We start from the raw sequence: 25,444 nt of genomic DNA on the forward strand, positions 1-25,444 counted from the left end.
TACTTGAGAAAAAATTTGTTGGGATATTAAACTTGACACTTGTATTTAAACACGCAGCTAAATTGATGGGATTTTAACACCTGTTGGCAACAGAACACGAATCCCCAAGAAAGGAATCAGGCGCCACTTTATCTACCATGAAAAGGTGCACCACTTTTTTGTTAGTAGTAGGTCGGAAAACCCCATTTTCTTTCATTTTCCCAACTTGTGTTTGATAGGAAAGATTTTATCTAATTTTTGTTTCGTGGGAAAACCTTTCCAAGTACAATAACACAAAGAATTTCACTAGACTACCAAACGCCCCTACAGTGCAGGAGGACTATAAATTGAATGTAATGCACTTTGGCACAACCCAAAAATGCAAAAGTTCAAAAGAACCATACTTATCTATGATGTGCTTGTAATATGACTGGTTCCTACTACCCGGTGTTGTTAAATAACTAAATATCTAAAAATCGCAAAGGTTGTGTTTGTTTCACCTGGAATCTCAATCCATGATGATTTAAGATCTTAGGATTTCAGATCCATAGATTTAAGATCAGAGTGTCCCTCATCTTACCTTAAATTCATGATTTTTAACATGTTATTGTTTAAGATTTCTTAAAACACACCTTTTTATGCAATATCTGAGTTCCTCAGCTATCAAATGCAACCTGAACGTGCATGGGATAAAAGTACTAACAACAGTTTATTATATGACACAGTTTATAGTGTCTTTAACAATGGTTTATGGTCCATGTTGTTATAAGTTATAAATATTTAGTCATCCCATAACATCTGGTAGCCTGCTGATTTCAATTTTCGGTTATAATTTTGTTTCCCTCGTAATTTTGTTACATGAACAGCTAAATTAAAACCTTTTGGGTTCTATCTTCTTTTTTTTCCTCCTCTATCAAATTTGTCGAAATCATTTCGATGTGTAAAACAACAACTAGTCACCTTCGCAATGATTTAGAATATGTGATTATACAAGCCGGAAGGCTGTGGGCTCTCTTTTCCACGATTTCAAAGGATAATAACATTGATCAAGTTGGAAATCAATAGAAACTAAGGGTGTGTTTGTTTCATCATGGATCTGAGATCTATAGTGATATGAAATCTTTAGGATCTCAAATCCATAGATTTAAGACCGGATCCCCCCTTCGATCCAACCTTAAATCCATGGTTTTTAACATGTAAGGTAGATTTAAGATCCACGTTACAGAAATCCTCAGTTTGTTTAAACTGAAGATGTTGGGAAGCACATCTTTTAATGCAACTTCTTAACTAAAATCCGAAGCTATCAAACGCAACTTAAAAGAAGCTGAATCCAGAGTAAACCCTAAAAGCAAGGGGAAAGGGGAAGAGCTTAGGCTCTTGTTTGGGCGGCGGAATAACCTCCCGCTTGCCCAAACTCGCATTATATAATTACATAGCCATAATTAAGTCCATGATCATTTTTTTAGTTAAAAAAAATAAAATGAAAAATTTAGATAAGCTCAAGTTCTGATGCCGTAAAAGAAACAAACTCTTCGTTACATCAAAGTGTCCAACAACGCCAAGCAGAAAAAGAAAGACGAAACACTTTCCAAGTCCGGCGTGGGAAAGGTGATCACGTTTGTGTCAAACACGAAGTAAAAAATTGACCACTTATCAAAGCTAGCGTTCCATCAAATCCCATATGTAGTGACAGTTCCTGTTCTATCCATCCGGCCTTTACCTAACACGTCTTAATCCGATTCTGCCTAATTGAATTATTGAATTCAAATTTGGATTGCGATCTGAATCATATGAGCAAAACCAAATTGGATTCAACTGGCGTGTGAGCCAACATTCATATCTAATTAGCTCGTATCTTCATCAGATCACAATCCATTAGTATCATCAAAATTTTATACCTAACCAAATCTAATCAATAACAAATCCAATCGATTCAGGTGTTCAATCCAGAAGACCTTCTTACCCATGACTTATTTTTTATCATTGTTTTATTTATATATGTATTATATGTTTTGTAACAATCAATTATATATATATATATATATATATATATATATATATATATATTTTTTTTTGTTCTAATCAAGCTAAGGCCAGGCTGCAGATATGAGCTGCCGAGCCCGACTTCTGATTGGGCAGGTCGGCCTGATGTCCAGTCTTACCTTTAGCCTCTCAACTCCATCCGTGCACGGAAGTCAATATGGATCCCATCGAGCCCCACAAGAGGTTTCTTACATGTGAGGAAAATGTATGATCACTCTTTCTTAATTTTTTTTTCCTTTGATAAGCAATAAGGATAGAGATGTCAACGTAGCAGATTTGAATTAGATGTATGTATATTCACATATTCGGATTCAAATATGAATAAAGAAAGTAATATCCCAATCCGATTTTCACGATGTGAATCAACAGAACCCAATTTTTAAAGATGCAATCAAATCCTAATCTGAATTTTAAATGGAATTTGAACCACATTACCATATGTTGAGAACCCAGCTTATTTAAAACTAAATTCCATCTGAATTCGAATCCCATTGGAATATTTACGTAAATCCAAATATGATAGGATGTAATTTCTTATATCCAAATCCAATTCAATTTCTTCTTAATCAGATGTTAACCTTTTTCTTATTTAATTGATTTGAAACGGTTCAATTGGATATCGGATCCAAATTGGATCTATTGACATCTCTAACTAAGAAAATCTTTTGTTCTCTTATGTTGCTATCTTGGTGGGTCTATTTTGGAATCCCATTGTACCTCTCATCCATTTTGCAGTGCATACCATCTCATTTTTACAGTAAAGGTGGAGAGCCCACCTACAGCAGGCGTTTTATCAAAATATTCAGATCTGAGTTCCCTCCCTTGCCAAATCTGACTAAACGAATTTGAAATCCAAACAAGTATCAGATCCAATAGATCCATTTACATTTCTACTCCAAATTCATAAGAGATGTACTCAAATCTGTTTTCCATCACTATGATAGATAAAACCATGGATTTTCAAACTCCCAACCCTCTTAAGCCAAAAACACAAACTGACATCGGCGGAGCCAGGATTTTTTGGCTGAGGGGCACTTTGCATCCCCAACTTGGGTCTGATGTGGGCGGCATCACATGTGACTGAAACCAGGCCTAGTTCACTGTAATGGTATTTTTGAAGGTCTGGTGTGGGCGCTGGCCCACACTAGCCACACGCACATACGTGCATCACACATTCACACAAACACAATTGCCTGAAAAAATGGAATATTTAAAGGATGTCAAACAAAAAGTGCAAAATGGAAAATGAGCTCTTCTTTCATCTCTCTACTTTTAGAAAAGCAGTGACATTTTGTCCATGCAAATTTACAAATGTTCACCAAATTGTTGCCTACAAAGAGGGCACGAGTTATGCCTTGAGAGCCAAGTATCAATACAAGGAAGATGAAAGATGTGTTTACAAAGAGGCAATCTCCGTATGATTTCTTCCTGTTGAAAGGCCTTCAAGGAAAAGACACAACAGAAACATTTGTTTAGCTCCACAAACTCAAACAACATTTATATGCACAAGACATTAACATATACGATCATAAAAGTTCTTCTATAGGCAGTCTTTTGGCAGACTACGATTGCCCCTTCCTGTTATTTTAAATGTTCAGTAATGAATATTAAATAAAGAGAGAGACAACTGTGCTACTGACTTATCAACAGCAATACCACTTTCTTAAAGACCAGTGGTTTCAGTATTGCACCTTGTATATACACACACACAGAATCATTTTGACAAAATTGATGGTTCTTAATAGAGAGAAGCCTGTCGTTTTTAAGGCTGATGACAACATTCACTTGATCCACTGTTTGTTCTTGTCATAAGACATTTGTTAGAAAACCAAAAGAAAGAAGAAGGGGAGCAGAAGATTGGTAAAAATAATCTCATGGTTGTGCGGCTCATAAGATAAAGTTGTTGGAATAACTGAAAACTCTATTGATCAGATTTTGATTCTAGGGCTTGTTTAAATGTATGGAGAAGAATGTCTTACAGAAAAGCTGGGTGACATTCTCCTCTGTTTTTTGTGTCTCACAGAAGTTTCAGTTTGAATCAGAAATGTGCATCCCAGACACAGAAGGTCCCAACCTCTTCCATGACTCCACCCCTTAAGATCAAACTTACCAAACATCAAATCACCCTTTTAAGGACTCCACTGCCCTAAAATTTATTAAGGAGTCACCAAGAAGGGATCTAGGATCTTTAAGTTGAAGAAGGTCAATAGTTCAATACATTTCTGTTGTTAGGATCTGATAAGGGTATGGCTAACCCCAACTCGCCTATCAAAAGCATAAGCATAATCTTTAACACATGCAACAAAATATAGGAAAAAGAGATGTATATGATACAATGGTAACTTGGTAATGACTAACCTGTAAACATATAGCACAGGTTGAATTGGTATCACCATCCTTTTCTGCTGCATCAAATTTCATTCTTCCAAGCTGTTCAAGAGAAATAGAAGACATGCCACACGGATGTGTTTCGGTTTCGAATATGTCTAGGACATCATCCAGCTCATTCACCTGCATGTTTTCAAGAATTACATGGAGATAGAAGATGATCACCAACTGCCATTGGCAAACCTTGAGTACAGATAAGGGAGAAAGAATCTGTAGTCAATCATTTTCCCAAGATGTGAGGCTTCCTGACAAGCATGTGTTTGTTACCTGTCTCGGTAATGCAGCATATATTGCTTGAACAACTCGCTCTTGAATGAATTTTCTGCTTGCGCAGCGGCATGAGAACTTAATCTACACTTATCAAAGGAGTAAACTAGCTCAACTTCGGGATCAGGAGAGTGAGGAAGATAAAATGAAATTTGCAAAGACAGTTGCAGAAAAGAGAAAGTGAAAACAATGGGCACATGTTCATCAGTGAAAACCATGCTTATGACGTGAAAAATTTGTGCTGACTTTGGATCCAGCATGTGAATAAATACAAAAGCTTTCACCAGAAGAGAAAAATAAGAAGGGTTGCACAGAAAACAGTGGATCTCTGTCGTCTTTGGGGATCTCGATACAAGATCCACAGTCAAGGGAAGGTCAAATCTGTTGTGTGCCTCAACCAGATCAGGTAGCATTAATGAATACTAACAAGTTACACCACCATCTTTTTACAGTGGTTCCATTTACCAGTTTGTTTCGATGAAGCCTTGCTCAGGAAGATCCCCAAATTTTTATTTCAAAAGAATGAAGGATAAGGAAAACAGTGCAGTAATGACAAAATCAACAGAAAACCATGTAGCAGTTGCTTCAAAAATTTGGTCTACAGCACAGTTGCTACATAGAGATTAAGTAAACTTCTATGTTTGTGTCTGTATGCTGCCAGAAATTGCGAGCAGCACTATATTAAAAGAAATTTTTTTAGCTTTGGATCCAACAACATATGGGTAGGTGCTACCACCTAACACTGACATAACATCTACCAACACCATCTCATTAAGTAATATATTGACATGATTGAGTATGCATATTTAAGATTGTTTAAATACTGGGATTTACACGCTACTAACCACTAGGAAGAGCGTGGCCCTGCTTCTTGATGGATGAGAGTTAAGGAAAGCAAGAGAAGAGTCCAGTATCTCCATTGAAATTATGGCACCAGATAGTGCTCCAACGCCAACACCATGGAGGAAGCCCACATTCTCGCTTTTGCCTTCCAAGATGATGATTAAAGCCCCCAGCATGAAGCCCACTACATGTATAAATGCAATAAGAAGTTAGCAAGAATCACAGATGTCTCGGTTTTGTAATTCAATATGCAGGATGGGATTAGGTTTCTAATATATTCTGAAAATATCGCAATAAAAATAATAGGAACTTTAGAGGCTGACGTGGTAACCAAAAAAATGCTAGTAAGGTATAAAACACCAACCATTCTGAAAATATCACTTTTTGAACTGAACACCAAATCAATAAAAAACAGTTTCTGAAGTATTTTATATAGCAGCATGTTAGAGAGAGAGAGAGAGAGAATTTTTTTTCTTTTTTAAATTGCTCAGAATAGAATGTAGGCATAGGCAACTTGCGTTTCAAGGAAGAAAGGTTCTTGAGAGAAGAAAAGAAAATGAGATGATGGATTTGCGCACTTGAAAGAAGCAAGAATGCAAGACAAAATAGAATGTGAGTTATGGAAGGACATATCAAATGGAGAAAAAAAATAAAAACAAAGGCGCCATAAGAAAAGATTCGTGGCTTCATGTCAGGAAAGGTTACTTTGTGCCTTTCTGTGTAACGAATGTTTTGTTTTCAAGCATTTCTATAGGCAGATTTGTTCTTCTTTCCAAGTTTCTTTTCCGAAAAGGGAAATGTTTTTTCAAGCAAAAGATTTTCTTAAAACAAATTCGCGACACTGCTGGGAAGTAGTTATCATGAATGAACCAAGTTAATTACTGGAACTGTTGCGTAGAATCTCAAAAGAACTCCTTGAAATTTGAACCAGGGAGAACACATGCGATATTGAAGATCGAGCTGATACTGCGTTCTTCTGAAACTAATTCAGAGCTCTTTGAACTTGGCGGTATTATGTTACAAATGCCAGGAGAGAATAAGCTAAACTCTAGCAGAAGCACTTCCGCCTCCTCCGTTTCTGTTTTCTTATTCTTCACTGCAAGATTTTATCCCTCTGTTTCCTGTTCTTCTTCCCTACCCAAGAACGTAAAATGAAGCTTCCATTGCCATCAAACTTTTGAAAATATCAACAGTTCGCCTTTCTTAATACCCAACAGTGACTATGACCTTACCCTTACGACCACCCTCTAATTGAGACCAAAATCAGAAAGGCCGATGAGAAAGCCACAAAAAAGAAACTTCTTACCAGTCAAAGAATCATGTTCATGAAGCAGACTAGCAGCAATAACAAGAGCGAGAGATGAGGAGGAGTAAAAGCATAAAGAAAACCTGTTACGAATAGGCAAGTGAAGATGGCGTAGATGGTCCTCCTAAGAAGGGCAGATAGATTCCGACCATGGCCATCCTCGACCATCTCCTCCCCAACAACCGAAGAAGAAGCTGACATAGAGGAATTCTCCATTTCTGCTACACAGCTTAGTCCAGAGACAGGGCAGCCCAAATGATAGCCTACTTAAAAAGAAAGAGAGAGGGGGGGTGGGGGGAGTGTGGGGCGCACAGAGAGAGAGAGAGAGAGAGAGACCTTGTCACCGACTAGATCATCAGAAAGGTAAGACATAAAAAAGTGATCATGACAAACTGCAACAGAAGCACCAACCTTCCTTCTTCCCTTGTCCAAATCTAGCTAGAACATAATGGTATGATGCCGTGACATCTCCATCCATCCATAAATCGGAAGAACTGCCATGAAGGGAGTAAAATCAAACGTCAGCCTCGATGGTCTCATTTAAGATGAACATAAATCACATGTAGAGCCATGATCTGCGGTTCCAGGTGCATCATGACCACACACAGAACCATCATCGATGGCTTAGAGGTGGGGACATCTCCTCATGGCTCTGATGGCCCCACGTCTATTGATCGAGTGTTGATCGTGAGGTTTGGTAGGCCAAAGTCAAAAAAAAAAATTGAAAAAGAAAGCCAAGAAACTTTATAAAAAGGCTCATGGTGTGAGATAGACCAGTAATAAAGGGCAACTTTTGCGTGCATCCGTGAGCTGCATTTGCTAATATCAGTAATTTCAAGGTGGTTCGAATGTAATTCAACTCGGCCCCCTAGATTCAGATCATTCATTGAAGGCCACATTGATTCATTAAAATCAGGTGACCTTTTTTGGTATCAGTTCACAGGAAAATATCTCCCATGAAATTTTTTTGGTTCCATTTATATGATCTGCTATAACTGTTATTTTCATAGGATTCCAATGTTGATTGTTTGAGTTTCTACTCTACTTCGTCTTGAAACTTATTAAGCAAAAATTAGAGAACAACACAGAAGTTATGATCATTTTAAATGAAAGTAAAGCCAACTCAAAACAAATCTTGTCCATGATGACAGAATGAAAAAGAGCTGCAATTTCACAGCTTTAATTTCCTCGGAATTCCATTTTTACTCCATAGTCCATGTCTAGTTGAACATATGAAGTACTTCCAGCACACCTACAAACTCCCAATGTCCACCAGAATTTCAGATCATTAGCATTAGAAGAGTCGCCATCAAATTGCAGGAGGACAGTGATGAACCACTGCAAGGGAAATGCCTCTGAAACCATGGTGAAAAATAGGCGATTCAGTCTGCAACTATTAAATACATGTAGTAAAGGGACTGATACAAACTGACGCCTTTTGAGGCCCACGACATACCATCTTCTTCCTCGGGCGCATGGACCTAGCCAAAGGAAGCAGTCAGAAACCTTGATCCACCGTGTTCATTCAGATTTTTGGCCAAAAGTAAAACACCAAATTTTGACCATTAATTTTAACCATTGATGGAAGGACCAAGTAGCTGAGCTAAGTTAAGAGTCTTTCCCAAAGAGTGAACAGTAAGCAGGTTAGGTTTCAGGTGGTTCATAGTTCTTGAAGCAGCTGGGCATATTGAAAGTCACTTCTTTGTTACTCAATTTACAATGGGTGGTAGCTATATGGCTATTCAAATGATTAAATGTGGGAATTCTTGCTAAGTTTGCAGAGGATATCTTAGAATGGTGAGCTTTCTGGGTCCAGTCTTTGAAGTTTGCTTGGACTTTAAAGCTAAACAGCGAGCGCTAAAGTTGTGCAAACCATGCATATGTTTTCAGGAATTCTGTTCTGCAATTTTGAGAAATGAAAACTGAAGTTCCTTTCAAGGAGTTATTTTGTTCATAAACAGAGATTGCAGGTTGGTTTCTGGTTAACATTTCTCTGTCGTCACAGTTTCCTGCTCTCCTAATGCATTTACTTGTCACTGTAAAAAACAGATGAAAAGTTAATTTACTGCCGTGATTGATTTGACGAGCTTTGTTGCTTGTTTCCAGACCATGCTGGTCTTGTCAGGTCGTCTAGGTCGTTGGTTACAAGGAAATGATGTCCCTTTCATTATTGTGAACATTACACCTTTTTTTTATCACAAGGTCATTTGATTGGTATTCCATGGGACAGGACTGATAGGATGTCCTGATTTCCACACCACTGTTCTATCGACAGAACAATTCTCTTTTTTGTCCACTGTTTTTAAATCAAGAATGAAACACAACATCTATTCTGTCTGAAATTCGATTTGTATCTTTCAGTCAATTATGTTTGTGTGTTCTGTCCGTTTTGTTTGGTATTTGATTTGCAGAAACAGACTTCACCTTTCTGAATTTCCGAATGGGCGCTCAGCTTTTTGTCATGTCATGCTTTAAGATGCCTGGCTTTTTATCTGACTTTGCATTGAAAGCTCAGTTGAATGGAGTGAGAAGTACTTGCTTCTCAAGTTTGATGGAAGATTTTATTTTGATTCACATCAATGAGATGTTGAAAGAGTAATAAGGCAAGCAAATACTATCATATAGACCATATAGTCTTCCTTTAACACTTGCTCATCACCATCTATAGTTGTAAATTTTTTATTTCACATGATGTGTGGTGGACTTTACTTGGCATTATCTGAATCTCGCTTAAGGATAATATCTGTACTTTTTTTGTAATCCCAAAAGGGATTAGTTCAAGATAAACTAGTCACTTTATGAGCAATTTGTTCACTAAACAACACAATAAGCTATATAGAAAACGAGCAAAGAGAAAATCCAAATACTTAAGGAGTTTTGTTTCCTCAAGAAAGAATTATTCTAAACATGAATTGGAATGGAAAACCAAGATACTTCGTAGAAGAAATCTTTTGGAAAATCTCAAGAGAAGTCAGTTCCTTGCTGATCAACTCAAAGCTCTAGTGCCTTGAAAGAAGAGAAAGAAAAAAAAAAAGCAAACCTGTTTCTCCTACAAGATGTGTTGGAGACGATTAAGAATACTAAATTGATGTCTTGTGATGTATACTCTTGTAAGACGCCTACCCCGAGTTTTTTTATTGGAGAATTGTTTTTATTTCAATTACAGGCTTACCTCTTTTCATAATTCCAAATAAGAGCCTCGTACAATTTATATGCTAAGGTTCCCTCTATATAAGGGTAAACATAGAATTTAAAAATATTTTCTTATAAAAAGGCAAAAAAACCCTTCTAGTGAAACTTATAAAAATATTTCCTCTAGTGAAAGAATGGTACATAGGTTCTCCTAGGGTTAGCTGTTGTTTGATAATAGTAACACACTAATGAATCTGCTCCAAAAATGAGACAGATTTATAAAACAAAATAATATAGTGCGTCATGAATCTGTCCTATTCTTTGAAGTAAATGCATATGTCAGTAACAAGTAACATACTGCTGCCAAACGACTCCTTAAGGGTCATTTGGCACGTGTAACAAATTGACCTGCTCACAAAATTAGAACTGATTCATGGAACACCATGTTACATGGTTCGATGATGAATACACCTTAAATTTTGGGGCAAATTTAAGGGACAATAATAATCTGTTATTGGTGTCAAACAGCCTCTTAAGAGTCGTTTGATATAGTAACAACATGCACCTACTCCAAGAATTAGAGTAGGCTTGTGAAACATTTTAAAAATATTTTATGATTCTGCTTCAATTTTTAGGGTAGATGCATGAAACAATAACATACTATTACAATGACCAAACAACTCCTTAACTACCTAAGATGAAATATGGGTATCACCTAATGATGACATGTGGAAATACAAGAAAACTTAAACTTTCCTACATTCATGCCCTTTTAAAGTTAAAAAATCCTGTTCTTTATTTTTTTATTAAAACTAAAAGAACGTGATTGTTGTCGTTTTTATCTTAACTAACTCTTTTATTTTAGTTAAATGAGGCAGAGGGCCCCATGATGATGGTTTTTTTTTTTGCCTCCTGTCACCAGGGCTTTTTAGAAAAAGTTAGAAAGGCAAGGTTTATATTTGGGAATATCGGTAAAATGTGGTCTTCCAAGTGAAATTTTCCCCTGTTTATTATTCAACTTCTTTTAGCTACTGAAATATTTAAATGCCATTCATGAATATCAAGAAAAGCTTGTCCAGTACTTATTAAACTCCGGATTTTCCGTTGAGGGTTCGTCTTGTAGGTATTATAAAATGTACGCACAAGAGAAGTAAACTGAAAATTATTAATAAGTTTCACAAATTTGACCCGCTTCGGCCGATTAGAATCGAATTGGTTGGTGGCCTATTCAGGAGTGTCATATTTATCTATGTTTTGAATATTTTTTATTTTTAATCGATTTTCATATTTTTTTTCATTTATCTTTGAAAATATTTTTTTTTATTGTATTTGGCTGACAGGCCAGCTATTCAAATCGGCAGCCTCGGTGATTCATATATCTCGCTCTACGTCGGATACAGTACTGTAAATGTCTCTAATTGCACAAAAGGTATACAATTACATTTAAAATTTAAATCATTTTTTTTATTTTTTTCTCAAAATTTTAATCAATAATCACACTACTGGATCTTCATGTTGCAAAATCCTACAATGAAATGTTTGGCTGAGTAATATCATTCTCAACCCCAGAAAATTTAAAAAGTTTAATTGGACTCAATTATTTTATATATATATATTTTTTGCAGATGAAACTTATATAAATTGCTATTGTAAAAGCTACACTATCTGTTAGGGGTTGTTTATTTGTATCGAATTTTAACATAGATACATGAAATAGTAACATACTATTGTTGTTACGGAACACCTCCTTAGCGATCATTCGGCTAATCCAATATTGATACACTGTTATCTCAAAAACTTTGGTAGATTCAACCCCAGGATGAGACCAAAATAAAAAAATCAAGATCTATTCGATCCCAAGACAAACTTCCCTGTTTTTTTTCTTATTATAACTACAAACAAAATCTTGAAAATTAATTCTTGTTTTATCGTAGTGCATATATTTTTTCAGGCGTTGCCAATGTTCGGTGGCAACGAGCTTTTCACTTTACCTAAATAAATAAAAAAAACAAATAATTAAAATCGAACTACAGTTAGTGGATTGTCCGCTATATATATATAAAGTTGGACGGGCAGATGGGAAGTGGATATTATTTTTGTTAGGACGTTGTTAGATTATGTCCCAATTACATAAGTTTTAGTGTGTGTATATATATATATCTTACATATATATAATTCTTGAAGACCGACCAGAAAAGATGTAGTAGTTAACGGGTAATTTTCACCATCACATGTGCTATCTTCTAATCATCCATCCTAGCCAGAAAACACTCATCTGCAATTCAACTACCTTTCCTTCATTGTCGCAGATGGTTCTACTTTCCGAGAAGTATTTCTCGGTGCTGGTTCTGCTTGTTTTTCACTTGGTTGATAAAGTCTCTCTTTCACTTATTGGTGAAGCTTCTCTCTTTCTCTCTCCTCCCTTTTACTTGCTCACTTACTGATAAAGCCTCTCTCTTTCTCTCTCCTCCCTTTTACTTGTGATAAGGCCTCTCTCTCTCTCTCTCTCTCTTCAGCAAAGGAGAGGCTTCTGCTTGCACTCACTTATTGGTAAAGCCTCTCTCTTTGTTTCTCTTGTGAAGATGGGTGTTTTGGACTACCTCTCCTACCTGCCACAGCTCATAACAAATAGAAATAATTAACTTCGGTTTTTAATTAACTTGGTTGAAGGCCAAAATCGCCACCCAACCCCTTGTCCCTCTTAAGGATTGTTTGGCAATGAGAACAGTTTGTAATTGTTTTATGAATCGAGACAAAATCGTGAAGCACTTAAAAAAGTGTTTAATGAATCTGTCTTAATTTTTGAGATGTATTCATGAAATAGTTACAAATTGTTCTTATTGTCAAACAGTTTTTTAAGATACAGGGTCTGCTTTCACCACTTGTAGTTCAAACATCAGAGGTACCCAATGACTTGGTATCTTCCTTATTTCTTTCATCAGATATTCATTTATTGATTGATTGGTAGAGGGTGGCAAATGCCTACACTAGTTAGCTTGTGACAATATCTCAACTTTTTCTATCTTCTCATGCTAGTTCGTAGGCTTAATGAAGATTTGCTTGGTTTTGCATCGGACACTGGAGTTCGAAGTGATGATTGGTGCCAAAAGAGGTGAATTAAGTCAATTGAAACCAAGAAATGTAGAGATGATTAGGGTCATTTGATCTAATATGATAAATTGAGAGAAAAAAAATCTGATTGATATTTTGTCGTCTAATATTAGTTTACATATTTGTTTATTATTTTTTTTCTCAACCATCCATTTGCTTCATATGCATGATAGATGGCTGATTATTCAATATATATATATATATATATATATATATATATATATATATATATATATATATTATTTACAAAGTTGTCTGTTGACGAAAACAAGCTCACGTGTAAGCAAATTATGAGATATTTGATCAAGTGGGGATTATATAAAAATAATAAAACTAAGAATAAGATTTAGAATATTAAAAACAATAAAAAAAATACCAATGTTTCACGTGGCTCCCTTGCGAGCGGTGGTCTGAAAAAGGGAAGGCTGTGGTGAAAAAGACGGGGAAGGCTGTGGTGTTGTGTCTTGTGCTCGAAATTCAGACATGACGTGGATACGTTTTGGATCGGGTCTGAGTCTACTACCAAAGCGGGAGGTAGACACTACTCTAAAAAGAGATTATATGGTATTTGATTTTCTTATTTTCGATACAATACTAAAGTTGGCCATCTTTCCCTCCATCTCAATATACAACTCCTCCAGGACAACAGGATGGGCTTCAACATGGTCCCTTGATTCAAGGCGAGACAAAAGAGAATGGTTCAGATTGTATCAAATTTTTCATTTCTAGAAAAAAAACAAGTCCTTAAACCATCAGCTTCATGGATCATGGTCTGATACAGAAGTGAAATTAAGTTTTGAGTGATAGGAGTCTGATCGGATTCACTCTCAACATGATGCCAATATTATATTTGCCGTATCCGCGTATCTTAGAATTGTGAAAATTATCGTGTACGTACCTATATCCTCGCATCCGCACCTGTGTGACTTTGGTCTTCTGTCTATCCGCCTCTCTAACTTGGTAGGATGAGCGTTTCCATGGTACTAACCTAAACCTAGGCCCAGTGTGGGCTCTACATATAACTACATGCAGGTCCAACTCAATCACAATAAAAAAAATTCACAGACATGGATATTAGCTCATACTAATCACACATTAGCCCGTTGAACTTATAAAAGATGTATGCCACCCTATAAATATTCATAGCAATAGAATTAATGATATTAGCTCATACTAATCACACATTAGCCAGTTCAACTTATAAAAGATGTATGCAACCCTATAAATATTCATAGCAATAGAATTAATGATATGCTCTTCTGAACTACTAGAAGGATCATTCTGTATATGTCATATCGAGACACGTGGCAACCGCCATAATACGTGTCACGGCCATTGAGCAACCCTCTGGCCTTGGCCCTACCTCCACCTCTACAATTAGAAGCGTCCCTTATTTTACTGCTTTGGGACAAACGTTTAAAGGGAATCCGGTTAAAGGGTTCAATTCATCAAAAATTTCAATGGCCTGCCTTACTTTTTCAAAGTTTTCTTTATACATACCCAACCACAACCATAGGGACGTTTGCTACCTGCACGCTATGTAATTGTTGGTAAATACTAGTAAATTGCAATTGTTCTAGAAACCCCCACACGCGCTTATTTGTCAACCAAAGCACTGATTTTGAAATTTTTGCGCACTAGTTGGGTACCTAAGTGGAAAACTTCATTCTTTCTCCTGCCTAAGCCTTTTCCGGTGATTCTCCATTTCCTCTATAATTAAGTGACCGCCTTTTCTTTTCTTCCATACCCTTCTTCCCTCTCCCTCTCGTTCTTTGTCTCTCGTTTTCATGGAAGCACTAGAAAAGGTTTCCAAACTGCTAAGGCTTAGGGGAAGGAGAAGAAAACATAAGCAATTAGAGGTGAGTGTGCACTCTCTCCCTTTTTTTTTCTCTCTCTCTCTATTTCTCGACTTTGCCTCAAAGGCATAACATAGCTGGTCACGGCTTTGCGTTGAAAGCGTAACATAGCTGGTCTGGCAGAAAATGCATGCTTTATGCACGAGGCATGTTTGGTGTTCAATAACAAGACGTACGTGTTATGCACGAGGCGTGTTTCATGTTCAATTCTCGTGAGTACTACTTTTTTATATAAGATAAAGTAACATGAACAAATATAAATATTTGTTAGAAGATTGATGAATCTACTATTTTCCAATTTGATTGGAACTGGGGTGTATTTCCAATATTACTTTGAAGAAACCATGAAACTGTTTGATCTTTGCTAAAGTTGGAGATTAATTATTCATTTGTTTAGCTCCTGGTGATATTTATATTATGGGATTTCTTTGACGCATGCAGTCTGATTGATCAAATTGTCTAACTTAGTTAATTAGATTTCGTAGTTCTCTGATAAGTTTTCTTCTTGCATTAAACTATGATTCTCAGAAGGTGGAAATCAAAGTGAGGATGGACTGTGACGGCTGCGAAAGAAAGGTGAAGAAGTCCATTGAAGGCATGAAAGGTAGATTTTATATATGTTCCTTTCATTTCATTTTTTTTTTCTCTTTTTATAGATTTTCCGTATCTAATCTTTTTAAAAATATATCCATGATGAATTCACCTGAATCTTCTGCTTTGATCACTTCATTTGATTTCCGGTGACCAGACGATTCTCACATAGATTTAATAACAGCCAGCGTTTTTTGTGCTGCAACATTTCAGGCAGTTAGACGTAATATATTCAAGAACGAGGATTCTTTTGTTAACTTTCTCAAAATTCAATGCGTATTTGAGACCTCCTAAAAAAGAAAGAAGAAAAATATTAGCTTCTTAGTTAGTAAGGTGTCTAATGTGACCTTTATAATTTGATTCATCACCTATTAGTGCCCATAAGTATGTTCCTATAATATAAAAAGGGTTTAATATCTTTTAGAGGTTCAAAAATTAAGTTATTATAAATTAGTGCTTTCAGCAAAAAATTTCTGACTCTACTTCTGGCCGATGCGGGTGCAGGTGTAACATCCATAGAAATTAACAGGAAGCCTCACAAGTTGACAGTAGAAGGGTATGTTGAGCCCAACAAAGTGGTGGAGCGCGTGAGGAAGAAGACCGGAAAGCCAGCGGAGTTGTGGCCTTATGTGCCCTACAAGCTTGTCACGCAACCGTATGCCGCCGGCACCTATGACAAGAAGGCGCCACCGGGCTATGTTCGAGACGTGGCTGCTGTCGAGACCCCGAACCCCGATGAGACTGGTTTGATCGAAGAACAGTTCACCAGTGCTTTCAGTGATGAGAACCCTAATGCATGTACTCTCATGTGAAATTTTGTATAAAAAACTCTTCCGTTCTTTCTATATATTTTTGGCATAATATTTAATTTTTTAAAGATTTTTTTAATATAGGGTGCTTCTATTGTTATGTCATTCCATCGTTGCAGGTGAATGCACACTAATCATTATCTATCTTCTACAATTCATCAAATTGCTTTGGTTTTAGTTGGTGACAATGTAATTATTAAATATGGATGTGTATTCGGTGGCACTTATGGGATTCGAATAAGAGACCAGTTGCTTAGCAGCCACTTAAGCTCAACCTAATTTTGAATATGAAAAATGAAAATCATATCTAATATTTTATGTCCATCAATTACCAAATTTAGATGTCAATCAAATTCAATAAGGACAATCTTAGCTCAGATTTGACTCTTAATCAGATGTGTGGTTTTTCTTATAAATCCTACCATTTGAATTTAATATTAATCCAACAACAATATTAATTTAAGATTGAGTGGGGATCTAAAAAATATAAGCGCACCGTAAACTTGCTTCGGACTTCGGAACATAGTGCTTATGGTAATCGAATCTATAGTTACGCTCTCACTGACCTGTTAGTTTGACCAACTATACTCGTTAGCAAGGTTGTGAGACTTTTACCATATTGAGTTTAATAAGTTGCAAATCTATTCAATTTGACATACGCCATTTTCTACTACTTTTAAACAAAAGGATTTTAAGAGTCTTTTTCCATTTTTTTAAACCGTAAAAATGTTACTTATTGTTTTTATAACTTAGGTGCTGTCGATCAAAAATTCAATTTTCGGCACCTTTATTTATTTTTTATATTTTGGTTCATAAGCTTAATTAAGTGTGAATTAAACTAGATTCATTCGAAATGAAATATGGTAGAAAAAGGCTCGTGAGACTAATGAAGTGCTAACAAAAGAGGTACGGTGAAGCGGGAAGCGAATTGGGGAAACGGAAGCGGGTTTCCTGTTCAAAGACGCCGTAGCACAAAGGCAGGGCGGGAGAAAACCCTTTATGGCGGGATCGCCACAGAGAGAGAGAGAGAGAGAGAGAGAGAGAGAGATGGAGAACGATGGGGACGTTAGGGGGAGGAAGAGGAGGGGGAGGAGATGGAGGAGTATGGCATATGGAAGAAGAACACGCCGTTCCTCTACGATCTCGTCGTCTCCCACGCCCTGGAGTGGCCGTCTCTTACTGTCCAGTGGCTCCCCGATGCTCCTTCAGGCTCCGCAATCCCCCTGCGGAGGCTCATCTTCGCCACCCACACCGCCGAGGACGAGCCCAACTACCTGATGGTCGCCGATGTCGTCGTTCCTCTCGAAGGTTGCGACGGCCGGGCCTTAGAGAAGGAGATCGCCGGCACCGAAGACGACGGCGGCGCCAACAACCAGGTTCTCCTGCAACCCCATGCGCTTCTTTCATTCATTCTTCATGCTTTAATCTTGTTCTTGCTCTCGTATTCCCTTTTGTTGTTATCTGCAACTTGTTGTAAAATGGTGGACTTGGCTACCATTTTATTGAATTTGCCCTTTCCGTGTTCCGAGCTATGATATATATATATTTTTTGTTCTGTCGTGCTGAAATTTGGAGAAATTGAGTCCTCGATTTGATGGAATTTGGTTTCACGATCGAAAGAGGAAATCCGGCTCACCTAGCTTCGGTTGTAGAGTTATGGGGTTACATGCAAGCATATACGCGTATGGTGATAAAAGAATACGCCTGATGCTGAGGAGAACATGAATGCAGATGGTCGGGAACTCGTGTAATGGCCAGATTAAGGTTAAATCTGTTAATTTGAGCGTGTCCTTATACATGAAAAAGAGTGAGCTGCCAAAAAGGAACTTTATGCACAGTTTTTGCGGCTACAAATTCTTGTCTTCTCTTCTGGTTCTCCGTGTGGTCATGCGCTGGATAGTTCTTCATCCATTTGTTTTATGGAAATGTATCGTATAAGGGTGATTAGCGGATATTTGTAACTTTACACTTAAGAGTCTAGTGGTAGGAAGAGAATATAGCTTCTCTCTGTGGTTCATTGCAAGTTGCAAGTGGCAACAAGTGGCACTGGCAGTCACCAACTTCCCATTTTCAAGAGCCATAATTCTTGTGATTACTGATAAATATGTCCGAGAGGATGAATATGTATTCTTAAGCGGCTTAATTTCCCTGGTTGCCAGTTGTTGGATATCCACGTTTTTCATGTTATCGAAGTATTCTTCTAATGGTCTGTATTTTCCTCACTTCTAGCTTTCTCCTCTGCACATGAATGTATAAAACTGAATAAACTAAAGTCCACTTTTGGACAAAAAAAAAAGGCATAGAAACATAAAAACTGAAAACTGAATAGTCCTTATTTACCAAAAAGAAAGTATAGCAATGGTGTCATTTCTTTTTCCATCGTTAAGGAGGCATATGGAATAAGTATTGCAATCCTACATCACATTGCTGAGAAATTGTTGGATATTCTTTTCGACTCTTAAGAAAAAAGAAATAGTTTTTTTTGCTATTTTCTTGAACTTGAAGACATCATGCAATATTATGCCATCTAAAGTGTACAGTTTTGTGTGCTGAAGGGCATGAGCTTAGAAGAATCAGGATAAATGATGTTGTGGCCAGACATGTTAGCAGTCTGAGATTAAGTTGTATCAACTGAATTCGTTTGATTTGACTCTCAACCAGCGTCCAGTTCTGCATCTGAATCTGAGTCCAATGCAATCATGATTAAAAGTTAAAATATCTAAATCTCAATCAAGTCCATGGAAATGTAGGGCAGGGTAGATCCTTATAACTTTAACGTGAGTGTGAAACCAAACAGGGCTAAGTGTAAATGGATAAGACTTCAGACATTTTTAGATCATATTTAGGGTTAGGTTAGATCCCCTCTATCTTTAATGTGAATGTGAAAACCCAAACATGGCTGGATCTAATTAGGTAAGACTTGATGATCTCTAGATATAACCTGCCTGACACATTCATAGACCTGCTTGTGCTAACTGATAGGTCCATTGATGCAGGTTATAAAATTTGAAAACAGGCCCGAAGCTTATAGACCACCAGGAGGTTATATACTTTAGTCATGTGAAGGCAAGAGTAATTACCATCTTGTGAGTGTGCCTGAGGTAGGGCAACCCAAGCTTGAGACTTCATAAGCCTAGGTGGAGCTCAGCTCAAGATCAAATCCAGTTGGCTCCAGTTGAGCTTAAAAAGGCTTGTGCTCGGCTCAACTTGAAACATTAGCTTTCTTAAAAGGTATGGGATCGTGGACACCCTTGCATTCTTAAGAAAACAACCTTAAAATTAGACTTCATTCGGCTGGTCATCAATTTTTGATCCTTGATCTAGGCGCTTTTTGATTGATGTAAAATGCTCACGTACTTTTATAAAGAACTAGACATTGTTAAACATAAATATTATTTCTGATGTAAACCTTGTTTTATGTACCTCATACAGTCATAGCATGTGCTTATTGGTTGACCTGTTATCCAAATTCAACGCATGAGTTTGTCAATTATTTTTCTTCTATTTTTAGTAGTTTAACAGGATAATTTCGTTTGGATCGTTGTTCAGATAGCTTTTAACCTCTGCAACAGTTTTCTTTGTCTTTTATTTTTATCTCTGCATCTATACTCTGAAAATATATGCTGAGAATATAAAATGATTTTTTCCCCTTTTTCCTTTTTATAGTGCATTTATCCTTGGTGTATATGTTAGGTTTCATTTTTTGTTTTCAATAATGAGTGGTTATTACTTCTCAGTTTATCAAAGACTTAGGGTTTTCTTAGGCCTCATATCACATAGTTTGCTGTTAAAGTAGGCCATTCTGCCAAAAAAATAACAAATTTTCTTGGTCAAGTGTAACAAACAACATGAGTAACAAAATAAGTGTGGCCCATCATTAATGGATGATAATTTTCATCATTATGCTGTTTTGATGGCAAACTTCATTCTCACCTCCCACTATGATTGCAGTTTGATGTCAAAATTCAAATTAGACCATTATGAAAAATATCTTCATGCTTTTCCTCTTTGCTATTTTTTCATTTACCTCTCCAAATTGAAAATTTTAAAATTATTCCTTCTTATATCTATGTGGACTTTGATGCAGATACGTCTGATACGAAGAATTAATCATGATGGTGAAGTTAACCGGGCCCGATATATGCCACAAAATTCCTCTATTATTGCTACAAAAACCACTAGTTCAGATATTTACGTTTTTGATTATCAAAAGCAGCCATCTGGATTTACAGATGGTCCTTGCAGTCCTGATATGGTGTTAAAAGGTCATAAGAAGGAAGGGTTTGGTTTGTCATGGAGCCCTCTCAAGGAAGGATATCTACTCAGTAGCTCACGGGATTCATATATATGTTTATGGGATATTGGTGGATCTGCACAAAATATTTTGGAGGCCAAGGAAAGATATGAGGTACTTTTCTTTATTTAATGATCTATTTTTCTGATGTGAACAGAAAAAAATTGTTGTACTTGTCTTATATACTTAAGGCGACTTTTTTTGTTTCCTATTTGTGTTTTAGAGATCTCTTCTTTCCTTTTTTTCCTGTCTCTCTTTCCCGCCCCGATCAAATTTTCTCTCTATACTGTTAAAACTCCTATGTTTAAGAAGTGACAAGAAAAGGTTAGGAAACTAAAAGTACTGGATTTATTAAGTGACAAGGAAAAATTAAGAAATTTAGCAAGGAGTCATTCTGTATTTTGGTGCAAAATTATTCTCTTTCTTGAACTATGTTATTCTCTTTCTTGAACTATGTAAGCTGACCTGCAAATTTTAGTCTCATGAGGGGGATGTTGGTGATGTTTCATGGAGTTGGAGGAATGAATCTCTGTTTGGTTCTGTTGGAGATGATCATCGATTGCTTATTTGGGATTGGCGAGCTTGCAAACCAAATCAGCCGCAGCATGCGATTCAAGCTCATGAAGCTGAGGTGAGATACTCTGAAATTGAGTGCCTGTTTGGCTGGTGCGGCCACAGAAGTAGATATTTTGGACTTATGCTATTAATTACTTTCTTATGTAAAGTTGTTACTATTCTGTTTGATTTGAACAAATTTATGTAATCCTTTTGACATTATCTCTTAATTGACCTATTGCATATAAAATATCAATCCCATTTGTGAAATCAAATTGAGAATTGTTTAAGATTCAGCCATTCAAGGTCTGATATTTAATAATTCAAAATATAAAAACAGTAGAAATTTTTAAGAAAGCTAAGTATTTGCCTGTAAATCAATAATAAAGTAAAATAATGGTTTATAAGGTTCAATGAATTGGAGAAGAATAGTTAGTCATTGTTAAATAATAACAAAAATATAGTTAGTCAAAAAGTATTTAAATTGATGAGAACTTAAAACAACTCACTTATACATTATCTGTTTATGCAAAAGGTTTAATGCTGGTCAGCCTTCCTGGAAAAATTTGTTTGATTAGTTGTATGTTTTTTGTTTCAGAAAGTTTTTAGTGTCTCCTTTTCTCTAGGGATATAAAATTGGAGTCTTGAATTGCATATCCCACAGATTGGATATGGTGAAAATTTTAATGTCTAAATAAAAATGAGATAGGCATTTGGTTTGGCATGAAGGTTAGAGTTGGGTTCATTTTGAAGCTGATATGGGAACAGAGAATATTGTATACTTTGGGGTTTGAGGGGGACCATCCTACGACCTTTATCAAAATCACTTACATAGGTGATTATTGAGGAATTGGGGAACTAATTTAATGATCTATCTAATTGTGTTCTGCCTGACTTGTCCTGTCCATGGATCTTGGTTCAGACACTTATTGTTCCTTCAAAAGTTAGTCTTGTATTTGGCATGAGGTCTCGAAGTACCAATTTCGAAATCAAATGTGAATTTGGATAACATAAGTTCAGTTTGTTGGTTGTGGTAATACGGACACCTAAATCCAATCTATTCCGTTTGCATCCCTGTTTTTGTCTCTCTTCTTAGCTATGTTTAGCTTATCAACCATTTAGATATCCCATTGATGGAGAGATTTCACATTTCAGGTCAACTGTCTGGCATTCAATCCATTTAATGAATCAATTCTAGCTACAGGAGCTGCAGACAAGACTGTCAATTTGTTTGATATGCGAAAACTTAATATGCCACTGCATACATTTGCTGCTCATACGTAAGTGTCTCTTTAGAAATCATGCATTAATTTGTAATTACCATGGACATTATTAGGTTCTGTCCGTGTAAAGAGCTTTTTCGTTCTGCAATTTGTTAATCTTGAAACTGTTCTTCTTGAAAGGTGAAATGTACTAATATTCTTTCCATGTCTGCAGATTTGCTTTTTACCTTCATGAGAATATACTTTTGTTTGCAGTCAGTCTGGTCTTAATGCATCTCCTTGTGCTTTATGGCATCTCTTGTTTAGTGTGCCGTTGATCGTCTTGTGTGAACTTACACTCTCAGCCATGGCTGGCCTTCTCTGGCTGGCCATGATACGTGGTCATGAGGTGGCTCACAGTTGTTTGCTTATTAAGGTTAAGCGAAAATGATTTGTCAATAGTTGGAAAGTTTGTGTTATGAGACTGGATATTGGATAGGCCTACATTTGTATTCAGGACCATTTCCAACATCTGAACCTGAATGTACAGATTACTTGATTTATTATTTCCTTATTGCAGAATTGTTGTTATGAGTTTTATTTTTGTGTGTCATTGCGTGATGAATTTGCCCTTTATTATGCGTTTATCTTATATTACTTTCACATATGTATTTTGATCACTGTAATGCATATGAAGACTATAAATGGAAATTATGACGGTAATTTTAGCCAACAAAATATCACTCTCTTCATATTGTTGTCTTCTCCTTTTTTTAATTCTACAACCCATGCCAAAATATCAGTACCTTGGTGTAAGCATATGATTGTTTCCCTTTCGAGAATTTAAAATAAGAAAATTTTGTTGGGAAATTCTTGTGGATTTTTTAAATGAATGAAGGTTATCGAAAGTGAAACCGAATTTCTGGTCAATGTCTATCTTGATATTTTAATATTGCGTTACTTATCCAGTTTTCCTAATGCAAATGGAGAATTGATTTTGATAAGGATCTTTCTGGAAGGATCTGAAGAACTAGAAATATTGTGATTATCAGGTAAACTATATATGTACGATCAGATCCTCCTTGGTTTTTATGCCCTCTGAGCCTGTTTTACTGTCATTATCGAGGCTTGAGTTGCAGGTGTTTATTTGGTCTATAATAAGTTGTCTTTGGCTTCAGCATTTATGCTATACCTTTCTGTTTTCTTGAACACATATGATATGCTTTAGCTACAGTGTGCCCTTTCTTTTTCTTCAAGAAATGTTTTAGGCATCTGTTGCATGTGTTCATGTTTTTCTTCTCTTTGATTAATAAGTTTTGCTTTTACATTGCAACATATAATTCTTTTGTTAAGTCTGAGGATGTGCTCCCCTCTCTAAAAGTTATGTCCTACTGGTAGGCATACTTTATTGTGAATACCTCTTTAGATGGTGAAATATATCATTTTCAAGGTTATTTTATGTTTACTTCATTATATACATTAAAAGCATGGATTGAATTTATTTGTTCTCTTACAGAGATGCAGTGTTCCTATTGCAATGGAGCCCTAAGAATGACCATGTGCTTGCTTCCGGGGGTGATGATGGAAAAGTGATGGTTTGGGACGTTAACAGGTTGTTGTTTAATCTTAAGAAGGCTTAGATACAGTCTTTATTTCTTGACATATTGATTACTTATCTTGCTTTCATGTGCTTTGTGCATGGATGTGCCTTCATTTGCAGTAAGTTTTTTAAAGATGGTGAACCATCTTGCTGTCTGCAGGATCAAATACTTAACCCTGTGTGTGCCATGTCACATGGACACACAGGAGAGGCTTGCCATAACACAGAAATTATACCTTTTTATGGAAAAAGCTATTTTCATTGTGAGGCAAAGGAAACATAAAAATTCAGAATATTATGATTTAACGGTTCATTTATTTGCACCGTAAGATAACTAAATGAGATCTATAAATAGTGTGAGTTTTCAATATCTAAACTAAGATTCATTGGTATCAATAGCCACCAAAATCCTAAGGCTACAAATGATTCATGGATGTCCAAGTTTGCCTCAAGCGTCCTGTTCTTTCTTTTTTTTTTTTTTTTTTTTGAAAAAAATTATTGGGACAAGAATCTTCCTTTCCCCGTACAAAGATACCTTCTAAAAACACATTTCAGATATAAGGTGCAACTCGAATCATAATGCCATGCCTTTCCTGAGACAATGTGATACCCATGTGTCGCTTGTATCACAACAAGATATTATTGTAATCTGTAAGTTTTTTTAGTGCATGGCAATGCATGTATAATTTTCTTTTCATTTGCCGTCGTCCGTCAACCCTGACAATAGACAGGGCCCTTAGAAGCTTCCTCCCAGGAGGGTATTTTTCACTGTACTTGGGGATTTATGGAGGCAACATAATTATAAATTTGTTCTCATGCAAATCATTACCTCTTAATCACCTTGAACATTTTTTTTTCCTGTTCAGAATTGGTGATGAGCAAGATCCAGAAGATGCTGAAGATGGACCTCCTGAGCTTCTCTTCATCCATGGTGGTCATACTGAAAAGGTCTCCGACTTCTCATGGAGCTTGAATGATGATTGGCTCATGTCAAGTGTGGCTGAGGATAACACACTTCAAATTTGGCAGATGGCAAAAAATATCTACACTGAAGACGACTCTGAACAAAATGATGTTTATCTGTAGAAACTGCTAAAGCAGCTATGAGGACATTCTTTTACGCAATTCTGTCTAACTTCATTTACTAGATTCTTGAACTCGTGATAGGTTAAAGAACTGACAGAATCTGCAACACAAAGGTGAGGTGGCTGAATGTACTCTATCAAGCGTATTAGATAGAACCTTTTTGGTTAATATATTTTGCTTTATCTAGTAATTTTGTTGGGTGTGTAAGATAGTTCCATTCGTTTCATGAAGGTCTCATTTTGTTTGCTTTATTGTGCTTGCTGTATCAACTGATCCTTTTGTATTGAAAGCCAAAAATTGGTTAATTGTTCACCTAAAGATTTAGCAGCGAGGCTCGAAACACTGAGGGCATTAACTTTTGAAGTAATACCTTTTCGTCGTA

General features: G+C 36.4%; 3 protein-coding genes across 5 annotated transcripts; 2 read left to right on the forward strand and 1 right to left on the reverse strand.

Annotated features, from left to right (window-relative positions):
- Nucleotides 1–3,254: 3,254 nt before the first annotated feature.
- On the reverse strand, nt 3,255–7,363 carry LOC116249238 (NEP1-interacting protein-like 1). Of its 2 annotated transcripts, XM_031622453.1 has the most exons (6): nt 7,238–7,363; nt 6,910–7,089; nt 5,523–5,704; nt 4,678–4,761; nt 4,381–4,533; nt 3,255–3,462 (listed from the first exon to the last, which is right to left on the reverse strand). In XM_031622453.1, exons 1-6 carry the CDS (start codon nt 7,302–7,304, stop codon nt 3,328–3,330), a joined length of 801 nt encoding a protein of 266 aa, XP_031478313.1. In that variant the 5' UTR covers nt 7,305–7,363; the 3' UTR covers nt 3,255–3,327. The 2 variants fall into 2 exon arrangements, with proteins under 2 accessions (XP_031478313.1, XP_031478314.1); XM_031622454.1 differs by lacking the exon at nt 4,678–4,761.
- A 2,480-nt stretch (nt 7,364–9,843) lies between these two features.
- On the forward strand, nt 9,844–16,328 carry LOC116248597 (heavy metal-associated isoprenylated plant protein 27-like). 2 transcript variants are annotated; one of them, XM_031621479.1, is made up of 3 exons: nt 9,844–9,860; nt 15,450–15,529; nt 16,021–16,328. In XM_031621479.1, the coding sequence occupies exons 2-3, from the start codon at nt 15,475–15,477 to the stop codon at nt 16,326–16,328; spliced, it is 363 nt and encodes a 120-aa protein (XP_031477339.1). In that variant the 5' UTR covers nt 9,844–9,860; nt 15,450–15,474. The 2 variants fall into 2 exon arrangements, with proteins under 2 accessions (XP_031477339.1, XP_031477338.1); XM_031621478.1 differs by lacking the exon at nt 9,844–9,860 and adding an exon at nt 14,908–14,928 and having other exon boundaries at nt 15,454–15,529.
- Nucleotides 16,329–17,342: 1,014 nt separating this feature from the next.
- Nucleotides 17,343–25,313, forward strand: LOC116248187 (histone-binding protein MSI1 homolog). Its single transcript, XM_031620837.2, has 6 exons — nt 17,343–17,701; nt 20,413–20,733; nt 21,098–21,250; nt 22,330–22,454; nt 23,893–23,988; nt 24,843–25,313. The coding sequence occupies exons 1-6, from the start codon at nt 17,420–17,422 to the stop codon at nt 25,060–25,062; spliced, it is 1,197 nt and encodes a 398-aa protein (XP_031476697.1). The 5' UTR covers nt 17,343–17,419; the 3' UTR covers nt 25,063–25,313.
- The last annotated feature ends 131 nt before the right edge of the window (nt 25,314–25,444 follow it).

This window comes from Nymphaea colorata, chromosome 2 (assembly GCF_008831285.2).
Source record: "Nymphaea colorata isolate Beijing-Zhang1983 chromosome 2, ASM883128v2, whole genome shotgun sequence".
Taxonomy (NCBI): Eukaryota; Viridiplantae; Streptophyta; class Magnoliopsida; order Nymphaeales; family Nymphaeaceae; genus Nymphaea; species Nymphaea colorata.